A 20,212-nucleotide genomic window follows, 5' to 3' on the forward strand; every position below is an offset into this window, starting at 1 on the left:
TGTTTGTTTGTACGGTCTTATATACTTTTGTTGTTGTTGGTAGCCTACTTAATTAATAGCTAAACCAGATGTTCATTCCATTAACAGATAAATAAAGAGCACCAGCTTGGGTTTCTCATGGAACCTCAAGAGTAACAAGAGCACACAACAAAACCGCAAGATCCGACCGGACATTTTTTTTTGCTTTTGAGAAATGACGGCATTTTATTGATTAAGCAACAAAGTTTCATAGAGTCTTCCAGATACAATCCGAAGCAGAATGAAAAACATAGAAACTGCTGATAATCTGAACGGTGTCCATCCATGTTCCCGGAATGAATTTTGCATATATATTACCTTCCACGACACACACACACACACACACGCACGAATGAATCCTACAGAGGAAGAAGCCAGTAGTGGAAACGGCCGTGTCGTTTGGCGTTGGCTTTGGCCACGTATGTCCCGAGGAAGTGTCCCCTGCAGCGGCATCGGAGTTCGCGCATGCAACTTGGGAGGAAGATGCCGGTGGCTGCTGCAGCATGTGGCCGTGGCCTCCGGGAGCAGCGAGGGGTGGGTGGGTATAGCTGATGCCATGCCATTGCCAGCCTCCCTCTCTCTCTCTCTCTCGATTGATGGACCAGCAGGTTATGATATGCGCAAGTAGTCTGCCACTCTGTCTCTCTTTCCCAGTTGGCCATTTACACGCTATATAAGCATCGCACGCGCTGCGCACTTGGCCACAACCACACAGCAGATGAGCAGAGTCACCTCCATTTCTGGTAGCAGTGCAAGTGCAGAGCCTAGCAAGCTCAACCACCCTCCTGTTCATGCGCCCTATCTACCTCAGAGTCAGGATGAACAAGATGAAGAGCCACGGCAGCAAGCACCGGGGAGGATCCGGAGGAGGAGGGCTGAGCAGGATGCTGAGGGAGCACAAGGCCAGGCTCTACATCATCCGCCGATGCGTCGTCGCGCTCCTCTGCTACCACGACTAGCAGATCCACCTCTACTCTTCTGCTCCTGATCTGATCCTTGATTCTAGCTAGGCTTGACATAGTAGTTCTCTAGGGCGTGCGTGTGTATACATAGGGTAGTTCAGAAGTTCTGTTGCTGACAGCTGATTGGGATGTCCAAGTTTTGGTGTGATGTGGTTTGGTGCTCGATCCTAAGTCCTGCAATGGCAAGGATGTGCGTGTATGGGTCTGTTGGGTGTTGGCATCCTCGTTCTGTATTAGAACTTCTTTCGAAAAGAAATGAAAGATCTCGGAAAAGAAACAAATAATTATGGAAAGGTTTATCTCTTTCCCCTCCACTCCTTTTGGCATTATTAATTAAATACCCTTCACTATTTGACTAAAAATGGAACGAAATGAGATTGGATTGTTCCTCAGTTGAAAAGAGATGTCTTGAGCAATCAGAGAAGCACTTTGATAAACATATTTGATCTTTACCGACTCAATTAAGGTATTAGTGTTTGTTCTGTTACACAAAAAAGGTCGCATTTTTGCACTTCGTTCAAATAAGAGTTGTACCGGACGGAATTATCCTCTTTCTCAGTATGATCTCTCTTCCATTTTTATGATCTGTACCGTCGGAGGCTCGAAGCATGATTGCTGGTCTCTACCTAATTGTGAATGAGAATATGCATCCTTGGGGAGTGTTCTTACTTCATTCAATTATCAGTGGTGTGAACTATTACGAACACATTGCCATCTCGAAGGTGTGCATTTCGTGAATCTGTATTACTGGCAAGAGTAGGTTGCAAATTTGCTCAAAATTCAAAATAGCTGTAACACGAGCAGATTAAGCTTTGTTTAGAAGAACGACCAGATTAAGTTGTAGTGCATGGGTCATGGAAAAATTATGAGTGAAGTGCACTGTAGGTCCTTGAACTATTGCAGGGGTGTCACGTATAGGTCCTCGAACTATGAAAATCGTCATCCAGGTCCTCGAAGTGCAGTAAGTGTGTCATTCAGGTTCAAAATCTCCCTGACCCCCTCTAACTGGCCAGCTGGCGCCGTTAACCGTGAACACCGAATAGTAAACCATGAACAGTAAAATAGCGTACCAGTTCGGACATCATTTTCTGTACGCGATAGACAGTGCATGATGAACGATAAAAAAACAATCTGAAATTCTTTGGCATTGAAGATACCCTGGTGTGTGAACAGTAAAAAATGTTCATTAATTCAAAAAAATGTTCACGAATATGGAAAAGTTATTCACGACTTTAGAAAAATGTTCACGAACAATAAATTTGAAAATATGTTCGCCAACCACAAATATTATTCGCGGTATGGAAAAAATGTTCACGGCTTTAAAAAATGTTCACTAATCGCTAGTGAACATTTTTTAAGGTCGCGAATATCTTTTCCAAATTCATCGTTTGCGAATATTTTTTTAAGTCACAGACATTTATTAAAGTTGCGAATATTTTTCCAAATTCATAGTTCACGAACATATTTTTAAAGTCGCGAACATTTTATTAAAGTCACGAATATTTTTCCAAATTCATCATTCGCAAACATTTTTTTAAAGTCGTGAATATTTTTTCCAAATTCATCGTTAGCGAACATTTTTCTAAAGTCGCGAATATTTTTTTCCAAATTCATCGTTCGCAAATATTTTTCTGAATTAATGAACATTTTTACTGTTCATCATGCACTGTTTATCGCTTGCAGAAATGATGTTCGGAACTGAACGCTATTTTACTGTTCACGGTTCAATGTTCACGTTTAACGCCGCCAGCTGGCCGGTTAGAGGGGGTCAGGGAGATTTTGGACCTGAATGACACACTTACTGCACTTCAAGATTCTGGATGACGATTTTCATAGTTCGAGAACCTACGTGACACCCATAAAATAGTTTGAGGACCTACAGTGCACTTCACTGAAAAATTATTATTTGCTCTAAAAAAGATTATTATTCATGAAGTTGGCAGTAAAATTTCCTGATGCTAAATGGTTTAATCGGAAAATTGGCAGCAGCAGCATCACATATATGTTAGTTCAGTATTCAGGGGCAAATTTACTCTCATTCGAATCAGCTGTCACCTTGAGAGAGAGGGTGCCCTTGTAGCAGCTCCACACTTCTACAAGGGGTATATGCCCCCATTCCCATCTCTCTGCCCAATGTCTCGCTGTCTCTCTATCACCAGATTTTTATACGTGCAAGTAGGCAAAGAGGTGAGGATCATGTGAGCGAGCCTGTCATTGTGCCATTTGGCCTTGACCCTCCTATATAAGCATGCCAAATGCTGCACACTTGGCCACAACCACAGCAGAGACAGATCCACCCAGCAGTAGCAGTGGGAGAGCAGAGCAGGGAGCCCTCCAGCTCACCTAGCTCAGCCGCCCTCCTGTTCTCTTCAGCCAGGATGGACAAGGTGAAGAGCCATGGCAGCAAGCAGAGGCGGTCAGGAAGAGGAAGGATCAGCAGGATGTTGAGGCAACAAAAGGCCAGGCTCTACATCATCCAGCGATGCGTCGTCATGCTCCTATGCTACCATGACTGACCATAGTCCATAGGCGTTCGGTTCTCGTTTGTGGCTAGGCTAGGCTTGACAGATTCTTTGGTGTGTGTGTTCATAGGGTGTAAGTTGTTCAGAAGTTTCAGGTTGATTTTGCTGACAGTTAATTTGGATGTTGACGTTTTGTGTGGTGTGATGTGGTGCTCCTAAGTCCTGCAACGGCAAGGATGTGCGCGTATCGATGTGTTAGGTCTTGGCGTCTTTGTTGTGAATTTGCTTGATCGGAAAAAGAAGATCTCTGAAAAAGCAAGAAAGAAATAGTATGAAAGTTCTCAGAAAGGTTATCTCTTGGCATCCCATCATTGTATGATCAGTACTGTTAAAGCATGGTTGCGAGTCTCTGCCTAGTTACCTCATTGCTAATGCATATGTGCATCCTTTGGAAATGTTTTTATTTGATTGGATTGGGTATGTCGTTCGACTGATTTAGCACACAAGGCTATCTCAAAGGCGTGCATTTTGGGAATTTGTGGCGATATCGAGGTGAAAGTGGCAAGAGCAGTCTGCATCTTTGTTCAAAATTCAAATAGTTTTACACACGACCAAAAGAAAATTCAAATATGTAATAATTATGATTTCTGAAGATACATTTCCCTGATGCTAACAGCTTTCTGTGAGTTCAGTATTTCTGATAGTAACCTCAACCTAGAACTTAGAACTTTAGTGCTCATGGGATTCCCTAAAAAGAACTCCTTGCTCATGGGACTACAGGCTTTCTAGCAATACTATACAGAATCAGTTTATCTAGCAAAGTCCTTGCTCATGGTTCATTCTAAATCAGCTTCTGAATTTTTAATGCCTCAAAAATGTTTGGTAAAACCGAACAGCACTGGACGACAGAAATGAGAAGCTTCAAGGAACTTGCATACATGCTGCATTGTTTGCTGCAAATCTCTTGGTCTTAATTTTTTCAGACGCACAGCTCACTGCGAGCAGATCTCGTCTGGTGCTATTATGCGTTGTTATTTTCATGGCGACTAGATTATCAGACGATCAGGCAAGCTGACAGTTAAACATTTATCCATGAAAACATCCAGGTTCGTGCATTGAAACGAAGGTGGGTTTTAGACATCTCAGCACAATATCTTCCCAACAAGTATTTGGTGAAATGTTGCTCCCAAGGAAGCATACATGACATCATTCATGCACTGAACAGCCTTGATGGGTGCCTCAACCTGAACACAAGCTCACATGCTTGCATTGTCTAATCATGGATTAACTTTAGTTTAGTGCAAATGGGCTGGGTTCCGAACACGATGTTCTTTTATTAGTCCAGAGGTCGGTGAAGGCCCCGTTTAACCCGCCATTGGATGCCGCGTAAGAAAAGCTTATCCTGCAACAACTTGCTGTACTTTCTTCAGGATTCACGTCCAAGTTCAGGGCATCCATGTGAACTATGGCTTGGGACAGCTTAACTAGTGCTAATCATGGTGCTACTTGCTGTACTTCGACCAGTAGCTCTGAAGTTTGCTCCAAACCAGAGATGTGAAACCACGGCACTCCACCTTTGCAGCTCCCGCATCGGCGGGCATCTCGCGCTGGCGCTGCCTTTGGAAACCGAATGAAAATTCAGTTTACAAATTTGACCAGACAGAAATGTGCAGTGAGGTGTCTGCATGGACTGTGCAGACCTGTCACTGTGGCTACAACTATGGCTCTCTGGTCTCCAGAGCATTAACCAGTAGCACAAGATGAACATGGTTTAATGCCAGAAACAAAATGTGAACGTGGTTAGTTAGCTGTAACGACGTCTAAGAGACTTGCAATAAGTGAAGTAGAATCTGGATGAAATGACTTGCCTGCAAAGATACTATAAGGATTTGATGCTGTAGATGATGAACATAATGTGCAGAGATAACATTTCACAGTATCAAAATCTTTGACTAAAGCTCACATTTAGCACCTCTCCTGCAGTACTGCAGTTCATGCAATGTAGAGTCAAATAGTTTTAAAGTATCATCACTATGAGACAAGTTCAGAGATAAGACCAAAAAAAGGTCAAAGAGCCTGGTAGCATTGTTTAAAGAGGCAAGTCAGAAGCCATTATTTGGATGAAAGGAATATCAATGCGTTTGGTCGGTCGGGGCACGCAGCTCCTGAGCTGGAGCTGGTTGACTATACCTCATGAATCAAATTGGTTTAGCCAATAATCACAGCTCTTTAACAGGCTCCTCCGCAGTATTTCTTGCAAATTTTTCTATGACTTCCCTTGCATTAGCTACTCTGTCAAATATAATCCTCGCAGCTCCTCTATGATTTTCTATGCATGATTATAAGCAGGTGAAGTAATATACAGTGATACATTAGTCGTGTATCAAAGCTTCAGGTATAAATTTTGCAGAACTGAAGTACACTATCCATACTGAAAGTATGTTTGCAATTCCAGAAAAGACAAGCACTACAGACTACATGACCATTTCTCAGGGAATTGTTAAGTAATTGGTCTTGGTGGATGGCTCGACCTGGAACAAGCTTGCAGGTTGCTTTGGTTAATTCACTGGTCGCCTTACTTTAGTGCAAATTAGCTTTGTTCCAACATACTACTGTTCTTCTTTCATTAGCCTGACGGTCGGTGAAACCCGCGTCTAACCCACCATTGGAGGCCGCGTAAGAAATCTCTTATCCTGCAACTACTTTTTATTTTTAATCCTTGATTCATGTCCAAGTTCATGCCATTGTTGTAATGTACAGCTTGGCGGACAAATCCAGTGGTAATCTTTGTGCTGGTTGCTGTTCTCGACCAGTAACTCTGAAGTTTGGGCAGTTGCCATAAACCACAGATCTGAAACCTGGAACTCTTCCCTCACAGCATTGGCTTCAGACGCCAATAAGTATCTCCTTTGATTTGTGTCCGCATGAACCGTGCAGACCTGTCAATTTAGGAGCAGAAGATGGAAAAGAAGTGATGTATGTTCGATCCGGGTGAAATGACTTGTTTTGTGAGATATGGTGAGGATTTGATGCTGTAAGACGATGAACATGGTTGTTCATTGATAACATTTCACAGCAGAAAAATCTTTGACTAAAGATCATATGTATCAACTCACCTGCATTTCAGTCCATGCAATCAAAGTGAAATAGTTTAAAACTGTGATCACTAACAGAAAAGTTCAGTTCAGTCTTCTCTACAATAAATAAATGTTCAACGATGATGAAAAAAAGTCAAATAGCCCAGTAGTTTTGTTTGGTCAGGTAAGTCAGAAGGCATTGTTTATTTATTTGGACGAATGAGAATCAAATCGTCTGGTTGGTCGGGAGCTAGAGCTGGTTGACATTTTGCTCACGGGTCAAAATGATTCAGCCAGTAATCTTAGTTCAAAACATGGCTTGGAACAGCTTGACTACTGCTAAGCATGATGCTACTTGCTGTACTTCGACCACTAGCTCTAAAGTATGGGCAGTTTGAAACCGGCACACCGCGGCACACAGCTCCCGCATCGGGGGGCATCACGCGCTGGCGCTGCTGCCTTCGGAAACCGAATGAAAATTTAGTTTGCAAAATTGGCCAAACAAAGATATGAAATTAGGTCTCTGCATGAACTGTGCAGACCTGTCAGTGTACTACTGCGTCTTTCTGGTCTCCAGACCATTAACCAGGAGCACAAGATGAACATGGAAATTTCTCGAAAATAGAATGTGAACATGGTTAGTTAGCTGTAACGATGTCCGACAGACTTGCAATAAATGTTGTAGAATCCGAGATGGTTGACTTTTTCTCACGGGTCAAACTGGCCCACCCTGTAAGCACAACTCTGTAACCGGCTCCTCTGTACTCTTTGTTGCAAAATTTTCTAGTACGTTCTCATCCGGAAATCCCTTTCGGAGCTCGGCCTCCAGTGAGGCCTCCGAATTCAAATTTGAAATTTCATCAAAATTCATATTTTTACATTTCAAAAAATTCTGAAAATAAATATAGATATACATGAAGGCATAACACACATGTGCGTAAATTTTCAGTTCAAAATACATTGAAATGAGGGCTGCGCAAAAAAGACAAATCTGGGGCTATTTAACTCATGATACTATTCATCCTCTCAGGTCATGAATTTATCTTTTTTGTATAGGCCGTAACTCAAGGTATTTCATCATGAATTTTTACACACATATGGGTTACATTCTTACATACACACATATTTTTTTTACAGAATTTTTTGAACCATAAAAGTTTGAATTTGAATTTTTCAAAAATAAAGGCCTCCATGGAGCTCGGCCTCCAAAATGCCTCTCTCGTTTTCATCCGGATTATAAGTTGCAGCAATGACTTGTGTGACAAGAATTCAGCTGCAACCTATGAAGAATTGAAGGGCATTTTCAGAAACGATAAGCACTACAGTCACCCTGTTATGCTGCAAGTAACAACAGTTCAGAAACCCCTTTGCATAGAATGGCCTTGATGGATGCAGAAACTAGCTTGCAGGATGCTTTGGTTAATCCACTGATCATCTTAGTTTAGTGCAAATTAGCCTGGTCCCAACTCCCAAGCATGATGTTCTTTTTTTACTCAAAGGTCGGCGAAACCTACGTTTAAACTGCCATTGGAGGCTGTTGGCGCCGCCTCGCGCGACGCCGCTCTTCTTCTACCTCTTGCCTCACACAAGAAGAAACTCCACCCACACCCACGCACACATGCACATGACTAGCTAACAAACTCCATGCGTGACTACATCAACTAACTCATCCATGCACTAACTAACTAACCGAGTCACCTGACTAGTTAGTACTGTACTGGACGTCACCTAACGTGGTTTACTCCAACAGAGGCCGCATAAGAAACTTTATCCTGCAATCAGTTGCTGAGTTTCGCCTATGATTCATGTCCAGGTTAAGCCCATTGTTGCTGTACTTGTGCTAGTTAATCGGCGGACAGCCTGGTTTATTTTACTTAGACCAGTAGCACTAGTTGGCGCAAACCACAGATCTGAAACCGCGTAGCTGAACCTCGCAGCATTGGCTTCAGACACCAGCTACAACCTGCAAGTATGCAGTCTGGTTATCTGAACCACATTTTTTTGGCTCTTTTTTGTCAATTGCTCAATGATGATTTGTGTCCACATAACCATTAACCAGCAGCAGAAGATGGGCACACTAAAAGATTTGCAAGAAGTGTCGTGTGATCCGGGAGAAATGACCTGTTTGCAAAGTATGGTGAGGATTTGATGTTGTAGATGATGAACATGGCTGTGCGTAGGTAACATTTCACAACATCAAAATCTTTGACCAAAGATCATATGTAGCAACTCACCTGCACTTCAGTCCATGCAATGGAAAGTCAACTAGTTTAAAAGTGTGATCGCCAACAGAAGTTCTGTACAGTCTTCTCAACTATAAACAAATGTTCAATGATGATGAAAAAAGTCCGGTCCCTTGCGCGACAGATGTGCACCAAAGGCAGTAGCCGATCCGCTGGTCCGGGAGTCTGAAGACCTGGACCCCAGGCCGTCAAAACCTTATGCCGAACCGATCGTGGGAACGGGCATGCCACTATCAAATGCTCCATATATAGTTTCTTGTCCAATGCGCACGTAGTGCCAAACTGATCGCGAGAATATATATGTATATATGTGATAAAAGACAGTAATGCATGCATATACTAAGTCAGTAAAAACAATAGTTCCTGCAAATATAGCACAACACAATAGTGATTGCAAAGACAAATTTGTACTTGATTTTAGGTTATCTGAACATAACATATAATATATTTATATAGAAGTGAATACAGTACCTTCAGCCTTTTAACTTCATCTCAACAGGTCTCCTCAAGCAAATAATGATTGCACTTGCAGGATGCACCCGGACCTCATCAATCTCTGTTCTATCGAAATCTTTTATTATTGATCCTTCCCAAATTCTACCCTGCTAGCAGCTACTGGATACGACTTTCCTTCAGTCATCTAATCTTTTGTATCGGGATCTAGTCGTTTAACTGGGAGTAAGACAGAAATAGATTTAGATTATGGCCATTCAAATAAAAAGCCTCCCCAGCATGCATTTTTACTCCCTCCGTTCCTAAATATAAGTCTTTGTAGACATTTCAAATGGAATACAATATACGGATGCATGTAGACATATTTTAATGTGTAGATTCACTAATTTTGCTCCGTATGTAGTCACCTGTTGAAATCTCTAGAAAGACTTACATTGGGGAACGGAGGGAGTACTATCTAAATAGCCATTGCTTACATATATAATTATATCTGTTGCAATGAAAGCTCTTCAGAAAATTAAAAATGTTCAGATATTTCTTAACTAGCATATCAATAAGAATTTAGGTAATCAGAAAATATTCAGATCAAGAGTAGCATAATAAGGGATCATCCTTACAGGTTTTGAACCGGGATCTTGGACATGTTCATCCTAGAAATATCTGACTATGGAGGTCAATGATCCTGTTTTTTCGATAAAGGGTGGATTTTATTGACTTGGAATGAAGCATCAAGAAGATACATACACAACGAGCACGCACCCGGCCTCTGCATAGCTAGGATGCACACAGTCAACACACACACACACACAAATAAACTTGCCGGCAAATAGCAAAGTCATCTAAGACCAAAGCTACGCCTGAGCGAGGAAAGCGAAATTGACCCTGAAGAGATCAACAACGATCAAACAACTACAACAATGACCATATCCACACCAGCCATCTCTTGACATCACAACGACAACGAGGTTCTTCAACAGCAACACCTTCAGGAAGGAAACGCTCAAGCGCCGCCGTCACTGGTTCCAACCACCAAAGGTTAGAATCTTGGTTTTCACCCTCGATTTGGTGCCCAGATGGCCGATGGTTCGATCTGCGGAGATTACTACAACACACGTGTTGGAAGCATCCACATCGGGCGGGCAGGCTACAAGTATTTCCTGTAGAAGCCATTGTCGTGCTCCGGCCATGCTTGTGAGGAGCAACAGTCTTCTCGTGCTGGCTACATCAACGGCGCCCTCCCTACGATTTGTGGTGGTCATTGGAAGGTCTTTGCGAGCGTTACTCGCTCTAGATCCGATGGCTACTGCTCATACAGGCGGTGTTGCGAGATGCGGCCGGATGGCTCCTCTGTGGGTTCTGGCAGCTCTTACTCTCACCAGTTTGCTTTTAACAGTAAGATGCAATCTATGAATGACACTTGAAGCAAAGGGTATGGTTGTGCAGCGACAACGATGGGATTTCTAGCCTAGCATGTAGCTGCTGGAATCGTGAAAAATGGTCGCGACAACACATGATTGACTTCGTTTGGGTGGTACTTCTCGAGTACCCTGTCTTGAGCTCCGGGGTGAAAATCCTATGCCTAGCCCAAGTTGGTTATAGCTGGCAATGATGATGTTTTTGTATCATTACCTTGTTGAAGGCATTGTTCGGATATGCTCGGACTTGTTCTTCAGGCCAATAATCCTGTTGGAGTAGGTCAATAAGAAATAAACTCTTTAGGACAACCTCTCTGAAGAACCATGTTGCTAACTGTAACTGATAAGAAAACAAATAAGTGGACACTAAAAAATACTACCTATGTTCCTAAATATAATTATATTTGAACTGCAAAACGCCTTATATTTAGAAATAGAGGTAGTATGTTAGTATACATCACCCAAACCCCATCCCTTGGAAATGAAAAGGAAGAAGCCAGAATGTGGTTTTGTTGTCCTTGTAAAGAGAAATACAAATGAAATTCTTCCTCTTCGGATCCTCTCCTCGGCCGCCGAATATCATCATTGAAAACCATGCTAAGAGCGATTTCAAAGTATTCGTCGTCTTCTTCCTCTTTGGATGTCGACAAGTCCTCGAAGACCATCTCTCTCAACCTCTCATCTTCAATTCAAATGGCCCAGTTCAATTCGATTGTACAAAACAAAACAAAATGAAAGAAAATTCACCTGGGCAAACCATCAAACACTTGCAAGGTGGTGGTGGTGCACCGGCCGGCTGGCGTCATTTAGGCCAAACCAGCGGACAACGATGTGTGGGAATGACCTGCAGCGGTGTGCAAGCAAGGTCAGACGCGGCGGCCACCAAAGAGGAAGAAGATTTGAGAGGAATATGATGAATCGGTTATGGAGACGGCGGCGGCGTTTCACCTTGATTCCGACAACAGCGACGGGCGGCGAACGGGCTCGTAGTCAGGAAGAAGGGCGGTGAGGGCCAAGGGAGGCAACAAGGTGGTGATGGGGCCGGCGGACGGTCGCGGGAGGTGCGCTAGCGAAGAGGCAGTGGGGGTGTGAGATGCAAGAGAGGTAGATTTTATCCTCCAAGCCATAGCGCCCAAGTATATTTAGGTGCCGAATAGGAGGCGGAGTAAAAAAATTTACTACTCTATTCGGTTTAGGGGGTCAGCTAGGTACTGGTTAGAGGAGTAACACCAAAATTTTACTCCTCTAATGCCGGATAGGGGGTCGGCTAGAGTTAGCCTTTGGGCATCCACAATGCTGACCCACAAAACAGACACCGCATCCATCCGCGGACAGGTGGGCAGTCCACGGACACAGATGCGGGAGCCGGCCATCCAATGCTATCTGCATACATTTCAAACCAGTTTTAAACAAACCGAACAAATTACATATAAAGCGAATAATTTTCATTCAAACCAGACGAAAACATTTACATTTCGGGCATATTTTAACTAAACTATACCGCACTGCGGTAAAAACAAGTCTACGGCCAGCGGCGGCGGATCACCACTCACACAACATGTCTTCCCTATGTCCGGCATCCCGTTCATCAGACTGACGGATGCCCTGGAGGGATATGCTTCAGCGAGAGGGGAAGAATACCCTCCATCCGCTTTCGTGAAACACGGAGCGGAGTTGGTTTTTGGGTGGGGAAAGACGGTGCCGTGGTCTACGCCCCCGCTCATCAGGCAAAGATACCGGTTGTGTAACCCGGAGACGCGGTGGCGGTGGCCTTCATGGGACCCAAGCGGCGGCGGCCTCCCGTGATCTACTTTTCCTCGCTGTCCGCGGTAGCCGCGGACGTGCCGGACTCCGCGGACATGGCTTCTTTCCCCACCTGACTGACGCATTCGCCGGGAGAAGGCGTTGTCCAGCTTGGACGGGCAAGGAGGGATTGGCGATGGTGATGGTGCTGGCGCCAGATCCGGAGGGTTTGCTGGCAAGCCAACCTGTATCAGGTTGGCTCGTCCTGGCAACCCAGTCAGCTACAATGCTGGAAAACTCCTTCTGTTCGCCGGAGGCCATGGCGGGTGTTGTACAAGGAGGAGGTGGAGAGAGCGGAGGTTGTGTGGTACTTTCCCAGCGCCTGGACACGTTTATATAGTGGGTGGACGCGAGGAGCCAGCTAGAGAGGTGTTTAATGCTCGCTAGCATAGGAACGGACATGTGGCGCTTGGGGCGCCAGAGTAGGTTCCTCGGCGCACACACCGGTTTAATGGAGGTAGGCAGGCGGACGGATGCCGTTTTAATGCGAAGAGAAAACATGCGCAGCGGGCGGCGCTCTCAGTTGGCGAGCCGCTTCAATGTCGGCTCCAATGAGCGGTCGCGTCCGCTCTGGGCGGACATGAATGTAGGCAGCTGACTTCGGGCGGTAAAGCACGTGAGCACGGAAAAGGGGTTTTTGGTGGGCCAGATTAGTCAGACGCGGGCCTTTCAGTGGTCTGCACGCCCGCAACTCCCCCCCTCCTAGGTTTGTCTCCGGATTCCGGAAAAAAATACGTCCGGACCGGTCGGCAGACCGATCTACACTAGTAGAAAAAAGGTCTAATGTGAAACCCATTAGTCCCGGTTTGGTATTGAACCGGCACTAATGTGACCATTAATGACGGTTCCAACGGCCAGGCGGGCGGCGCTCATTAGTATCGGTTCGTGGCGAACCTTTAGTACCGGTTCGTGCAGGTGGCGGCCTTTAGTACGGGTTGGTGGCTCCAACCGGTACTAAAGACCCCCCCCTTTAGTATCGGTTGGAGCCACCAACCGGTACTAAAGGTGGTGCGCTGCCACCCGCAGTGCACAATGTTTAGTCCCACCTCGCTAGTTGAGAGGAGCTCGCACCGGTTTATAAGCCCCGCCGCGGCTACCGTGTCGAGCTCCTCTCTAAGAAGGCCTTTGTGGGCCTATTGCAAGTCTTCTGCCCTGTGGGGCCTACTGGGCCGTACGGGCCTGCATCCTGGCCCAACTAGAGATTGGGTTTCTAGTCGTATGCAGGCCGTGCCGGCCCAGTAGGCTGGCTGTTTTTGCTTTATTTTAAAAATAAAAAAAATCCTTACCAACCGGCACTAAAGGTTCCCCAGACCACGGCGCGCCTCGTGCCACGTGGTGGGCCTTTGGTCCCGGTTCGTGTTAAACCGGGACTAAAGGGGGGACCTTTAGTCCCCACTCTTTAGTACCAGTTCCAGAACTGGTACTAAAGGTCCTTATGAACAGGTACTAAAAGTCGTTTTTCTACTAGTGCTAGACCCGTGTTGGATGGCAAAACATGTTCGGTCCGCGTGGTCCGAACATTTGCGAGTAGTTTGTGGGTCGCGACTAGTATAATTTCGAGCATCGCCGCCATCGGAATCAGTACGCCCCCCAAATCATCGTCTTCAAAATCATCTTCCCCTCACTGTACACTTGTTGCTTTCCTCGCCCTTGTCCTTGCCGTCGCCACATCCCTGACCGGCGGCATCAATCTCGTCGCTACCGACCTGTTGATGCAATCATGAAGTAGAAGCTGAGAAATTGTATGGGTCCCATATGGCCATATATATGTAAAACAATGGAGGTTGAGATATGTCTACTTTGAATTTGCATGCCGTCTGACTTGTCTACAAAAGCATATAGAACACACTTCATTTGCAATATAGTGATTGCAATATGGCGACTCTGTTTTAGAGTTGCTCTAAGGAGGCATCTACGGAGCTATGCCTGCGGTCGATGGCGTGTACATGGGGTTAGGGCCGCTACCTTCCGTATGTTTCTCCTTCCAATTCCTGGTTGGTTATTCTTTTCTTCATTTTTATCTCCTTGTGTTTGCGGTTTTTTTTTGTTGTTGCGGTTTTGGGTTGTGTGGATGAGGGATACGAGATTTTTTTTCCGCGGGGCAGGGGTCAAAACTTTGGGATTATTTTTCTTTTTTAAAACAAAGACGTCAGATGCGTCCGACTTTAACTTAATAAAGCCCCCAACAGGCAGCATAACACGACACCAAGTCTTAGTACAGCACCAGAAGCCATTCCGGCCCTCGCAAGGATGAAAACCACTGAAGTTTAGGCGAAAGTTAAGCAAGCCACTAGCTGATTACAAGGAAAAAGCCCATACAGAGCACGCAGGCTCGTCAACCAGCAAAAGGGACCACGTCCTAGACCGTGGTCAAAGGCTCCCTAGCCAGCACATACACTTGCATCAGACGTTCTTGGGCAGTCTTGAGCATCTCAGCATCCTTGCGTCTCTCCAACGGACTCCACTGCTGCAAGAAGAGGTTGCATTTGTAGATAATATTAGCCGGATGTGTTGGAAAACATCCCTCGATAGTAAGTTTGTTTCTAGTTAGCCACAAAGCCCAGAGAGTGCCCCTACACAACTCCACATAACCCGTTTCGCAGGTCCCTGAATCGCGTCTAATAGCTGGAGAAGCTTTGCAGCCGATCTAGGATCCCATTGGACACCTGCCGCGGTCCGGACCGCGCTCCACGCAAACCTCGCTAGAGGGCACCGAAAGAACACGTGATTGGTATCCTCTGGTGCCCCGCACAGCGCACAAGGGCCGATGGCTGGTCCGTTGTGTTTGGCCACGTTCAAGGAGGTAGGAAGTTTATCACGGAACATTTGCCAAAGAAAGAGTTTGATCTTTAGAGGCAGCCGCACTTTCCACAGCCCTTTGATCACAAGTTGCGCCGGCCCTCGATACTTCTTGTGATATAACGATTTAACCGTGAACTTGCCCGGGCTGGTGAGCGCCCAACTCACCGTGTCAGGCTAGCCCGATATGCCTATTGGGCCAATCAACTGAAGCAAGGCCGCAAGGCTAGTTTTCTCTTGCTCGCTAAGTTCCCGTTTAAAGTGTATCTCCGGTGGTGTTGACTCGAGCGCATCCGCCACCGTCATTGCTGGGTCGACAGCAATAGCATACAGATCCCGAAATTCGGCCCACAAGGGTTGGGCACCAATCCAGTGGTCTGTCCAAAAGCGAGCCGAATGGCCATTCCCAATCGAGAATTTTGCCCCCATGGCGAATGCCGGTTCGATCGCCTGCAAGTCATTCCAGAAGGGGGAACCCCCTGTCCTGCCTTCGAAGAAATTTCCGTTAGGAAAGTATTTGGCCCTAAGGAGATCGACCCACAGCCCGGTTGCCCCCTGGGCAATTTTCCAGATCCATTTACACATCAACGCGATATTTAGGATCCTCGAGTTAGTGATTCCAAGGCCCCCCAAGGCTTTGGGTCGACAGACCCAGGCCCACTTAACCATATGATATTTACGGTTCGGGCCCGTTCCTTCCCAAAAGAACTTGGCGCGGGGTGTGTCCATCTTTGCATGAACCCCTTCTGCGAGCAAAAACAGGCCCATAGCAAACATGGGCAAGGAGGAGAGGCTCGAGTTCATGAGGACGAGCCTTGCCGCTTTCGAAAGAAATTTACCCCTCCAAGGGCAAACCCTTCCCCGCACCTTGGCACACAGAGGTTCCCAATCCTCTATCGTGGGTCGTTTGGTGTCCACCGGTAGGCCGAGGTACGTAAACGAAAATTTGCCCACTTTGCAGTTGAGAAAATCAGCTATGCGTCTTCCCTCCTCCGGCTCTACCCCCATAGAGAGCACCACACATTTATGGAAGTTTATTTTGAGGCCCGACATGAGCTCAAAACTAAGAAGAATCGCCTTGACCATAGCTATGCTATGTTGGTCCGGACGAAATAGCAGTAACGTGTCATTCGCGTACTGCAAATGAGTCACTCCCCCTGGAATGAGATGGCCTACCAACCCTTTGATATGACCAGCCGCGGCCGCCTTCCGAAGCATAGCGGACAGCGCGTCGACAACAAATTTGAACAAAAGCGGGGACATCGGGTCACCCTGCCTGAGTCCACGTTTGTTCTGGAAGAAGTGCCCTACTTCTCCGTTCACCGAGACTGCAGTTTGGCCTCCCGAGACCTGCATTACGCGGTGCACCCAAACAGCTGAGAAACCACGGCTAATAAGCACCTGACGCAGGAAATCCCAATTTACCCGGTCGTAAGCCTTCTCGAAATCTAGCTTCAGCAGAATGGCCGGTTCCTTGGTGCGTTTGAGTTCGTGAAAAATCTCCTGGAGGGCAAGCGGTCCCTCCAGAATGTTGCGGCCGCGAATGAACGCGGATTGGTTGTGATGAATCGAGCGATGAGCAATCGGTCCTAGGCATGTGGCACAAGCTTTAGCGCAAATCTTAAAAGGAACGTTGATGAGCGCAATTGGGCGGAATTGTCTAATGTTGTCGGCCCCGTGGACCTTCGGAATAAGCGATAAGACTCCAAAATTAAGTCGAGCTATATCTACCGTCCCTCGCATAAACCCGTTGCAGATCGCAAAGATTGGGCCTCTAAGAAGTGGCCAAAAACGCTTGAACATAGCCACCGGCCACCCGTCCGGGCCCGGAGCCATGTCCGATTTCATACCCATCAGGGTGGCGTCAATTTCTTCTGGGAGGAAAGCAAGCCCCAGCTCGGCATTCTCACACTCGAGGACGCGTTGTGAGGTTTCCCACATGTTCGCGCGAAGGCCAGCCCCCTGGGCCTCGCAAGTCCCCATCAAGTTGATGTAAAACTCATAAATGTGGCGTGAGATGTCCTCTTGTCGCAACAACAACCCTTGTTCCTATTGCAACCCGAGGATTGCGCATTTTCTACTCCGGTCATTTGCGTAGGCGTGGAAGTACTTGGTATTGGCGTCGCCTTTAAGTGTCCACTTCAGACCACCACGACGACGCCAATATTCTTCCTCCACGCGCAGTAACGCCTCGACCTGCCCCTCTAGAGCATATCGGTGAGCCCATTCCTGCTCCGAGAAGGCTCGCGCCTTAGCCTCCGCGTCAATCCTCGCAATCTCCTTGAGGATCGAAGCCCTGAGCACTTTGTCATTCCTCCCTAGGTTGGCGCCCCACCCCTTGAGGCTAGCCCCGAGCTATCCCCCGACCGCGTTCCAGAACTCCATCAGGCCCCTCTGGGGCCCAACCTGGTTAAAGCACGCCCACCATTTCTCCTTAAAGATCTCCTCGAAACCTGGCGTTTCAAGCCAGGCCGTCTCGAAGAAAAAATGTGGGCTACGTCGCAGTCTATCCTCCCCCGAGGAGTAGATTAGTGGAACATGATCGGAACCGATGCGGGTTTCCGCAATTAGTGAGCAGAGAGGGTATCCAATTTCCCACTCCGGAGACATGAACACCCGATCCAACACCGAGCGGACCGGGTCGAGTTGCTTGTTTGTCCATGTAAATCTCGCGCCCGACCTGGCCACTTTCCTTAGGGCCATGGAGGCAATGACAGTATTAAACATGGACACCCGAGGCCATTTTATGTTACTGTTATTTTTGTCCGCTCCTGACCGGATCAGGTTGAAATCCTCTCCCACAAGGACAGGGAGCGCAGCTGCAGTCACCATAATGACTTTGGCTTGGAGTTCTCCCAAGAAATCCGCCGATCGAGAGTGATCGGCCGGACCATAGACCTGTATGACAACTAGCTCGCGAAGAGATGCACGAATGCGAAAGTGCGCAGCAATGAAAAACTGCCCAATATCCCAAGCGATAATATCATACAAGGCGCGGCTTAAACCCATAAGCATGCCACCTGAGTGCCCAACCGCGGGGACATGCTGCCACTCAAAATGCTCAAGCGGATCTATAGAAAGCAGCTCATGAAAGCGGAAGTCCGCCTTGATCGTTTCCTGTAAACCTACGATATCGACGTCCTCTTTGCGCATGTAATCCTTGAGCTGGGTATGCCGCTCCGCGTGTTGGAAATATGCCCTAGAGGCAATAATAAAATGGTTATTATTATATTTCCTTGTTCATGATAATTGTCTATTGTTCATGCTATAATTGTGTTATCCGGAAATCGTAATACATGTGTGAATACATAGACCACAACATGTCCCTAGTGAGCCTCTAGTTGACTAGCTCGTTGATCAACAGATAGTCATGGTTTCCTAACTAAGGACATTGGATGGCATTGATAACGGGATCACATCATTAGGAGAATGATGTGATGGACAAGACCCAATCCTAAGCATAGCACAAAGATCGTGTAGTTCGTTTGCTAGAGCTTTTCCAATGTCAAGTATCATTTCCTTAGACCATGAGATCGTGTAACTCCCGGATGTCGTAGGAGTGCTTTGTGTGTACCAAACGTCACAACGTAACTGGGTGACTATAAAGGTACACTACAGGTATCTCTGAAAGTGTCTGTTGGGTTGACACGGATTGAGACTGGGATTTGTCACTCCGTATGACGGAGAGGTATCTCTGGGCCCACTCGGTAATGCATCATCATAATGAGCTCAAAGTGACCAAGTGGTTGGTCACGGGATCATGCATTACGGTACGAGTAAAGTGACTTGCCGGTAACGAGATTGAACGAGGTATTGGGATACCGACGATCGAATCTCGGGCAAGTAACGTACCGATTGATAAAGGGAATTGTATACGGGATTGATTGAATCCTCGACATCGTGGTTCATCCGATGAGATCATCGTGGAACATGTGGTAGCGAACATGGGTATCCAGATCCCGCTGTTGGTTATTGACCGGAGAGTCGTCTCGATCATGTCTGCATGTCTCCCGAACCCGTAGGGTCTACACACTTAAGGTTCGGTGATGCTAGGGTTGTAGAGATATTAGTATGCGGAAATTCGAAAGTTGTTCGGAGTCCCGGATGAGATCCCGGACGTCACGAGGAGTTCCGGAATGGTCCGGAGGTGAAGAATTATATATAGGAAGTCTAGTTTCGGCCACCGGGAAAGTTTCGGGGGTCACCGGTATTGTACCGGGACCACCGAAAGGGTCCCGGGGGTCCACCGGGTGGGGCCACCTATCCCGGAGGGCCCCATGGGCTGAAGTGGGAGGGGAACCAGCCCCTGGTGGGCTGGTGCGCCCCCCCTTGGGCCTCCCCTGCGCCTAGGGTTGGAAACCCTAGGGGTGGGGGCGCCCCCACTTGGCTTGGGGGGGAAGCCACCCCCTTGGCCGCCGCCCCCCTGGAGATTGGATCTCCCAGGGGCCGGCGCCCCCCAGGGCCCCTATATATAGTGGAGGGGAGGGAGGGCAGCCGCACCACAGCCCCTGGCGCCTCCCTCTCCCTCCCGTGACACCTCTCCCTCTCGCTGAGCTTGGCGAAGCCCTGCCGAGATCCCGCTACTTCCACCACCACGCCGTCGTGCTGCTGGATCTTCATCAACCTCTCCTTCCCCCTTGCTGGATCAAGAAGGAGGAGACGTCGCTGCTCCGTACGTGTGTTGAACGCGGAGGTGCCGTCCGTTCGGCGCTCGGTCATCGGTGATTTGGATCACGACGAGTACGACTCCATCAACCCCGTTCACTTGACCGCTTCGGCTCGCGATCTACAAGGGTATGTAGATGCACTCCTTCCCTCTCGTTGCTAGTAAACTCCATAGATGGATCTTGGTGATGCGTAGAAAATTTTAAAATTCTGCTACGATCCACAACAGTGGCATCATGAGTCAGGTTTATGCGTAGTTACTATGCACGAGTAGAACACAAAGCAGTTGCGGGCGTAGATCATGTCAATTTACTT

At 47.0% G+C, this 20,212-nt stretch overlaps 1 protein-coding gene across 1 annotated transcript; it reads left to right on the top strand.

The window, feature by feature from the left end:
* Positions 1–3,276: 3,276 nt before the first annotated feature.
* LOC123174953 (small polypeptide DEVIL 4-like) lies at positions 3,277–3,702 on the top strand. Its single transcript, XM_044590125.1, has one exon. The coding sequence runs from the start codon at positions 3,359–3,361 to the stop codon at positions 3,494–3,496; it is 138 nt and encodes a 45-aa protein (XP_044446060.1). The 5' UTR covers positions 3,277–3,358; the 3' UTR covers positions 3,497–3,702.
* The last annotated feature ends 16,510 nt before the right edge of the window (positions 3,703–20,212 follow it).

The sequence above is a fragment of the Triticum aestivum genome, chromosome 1D (assembly GCF_018294505.1).
Source record: "Triticum aestivum cultivar Chinese Spring chromosome 1D, IWGSC CS RefSeq v2.1, whole genome shotgun sequence".
Classification (NCBI taxonomy): domain Eukaryota; kingdom Viridiplantae; phylum Streptophyta; class Magnoliopsida; order Poales; family Poaceae; genus Triticum; species Triticum aestivum.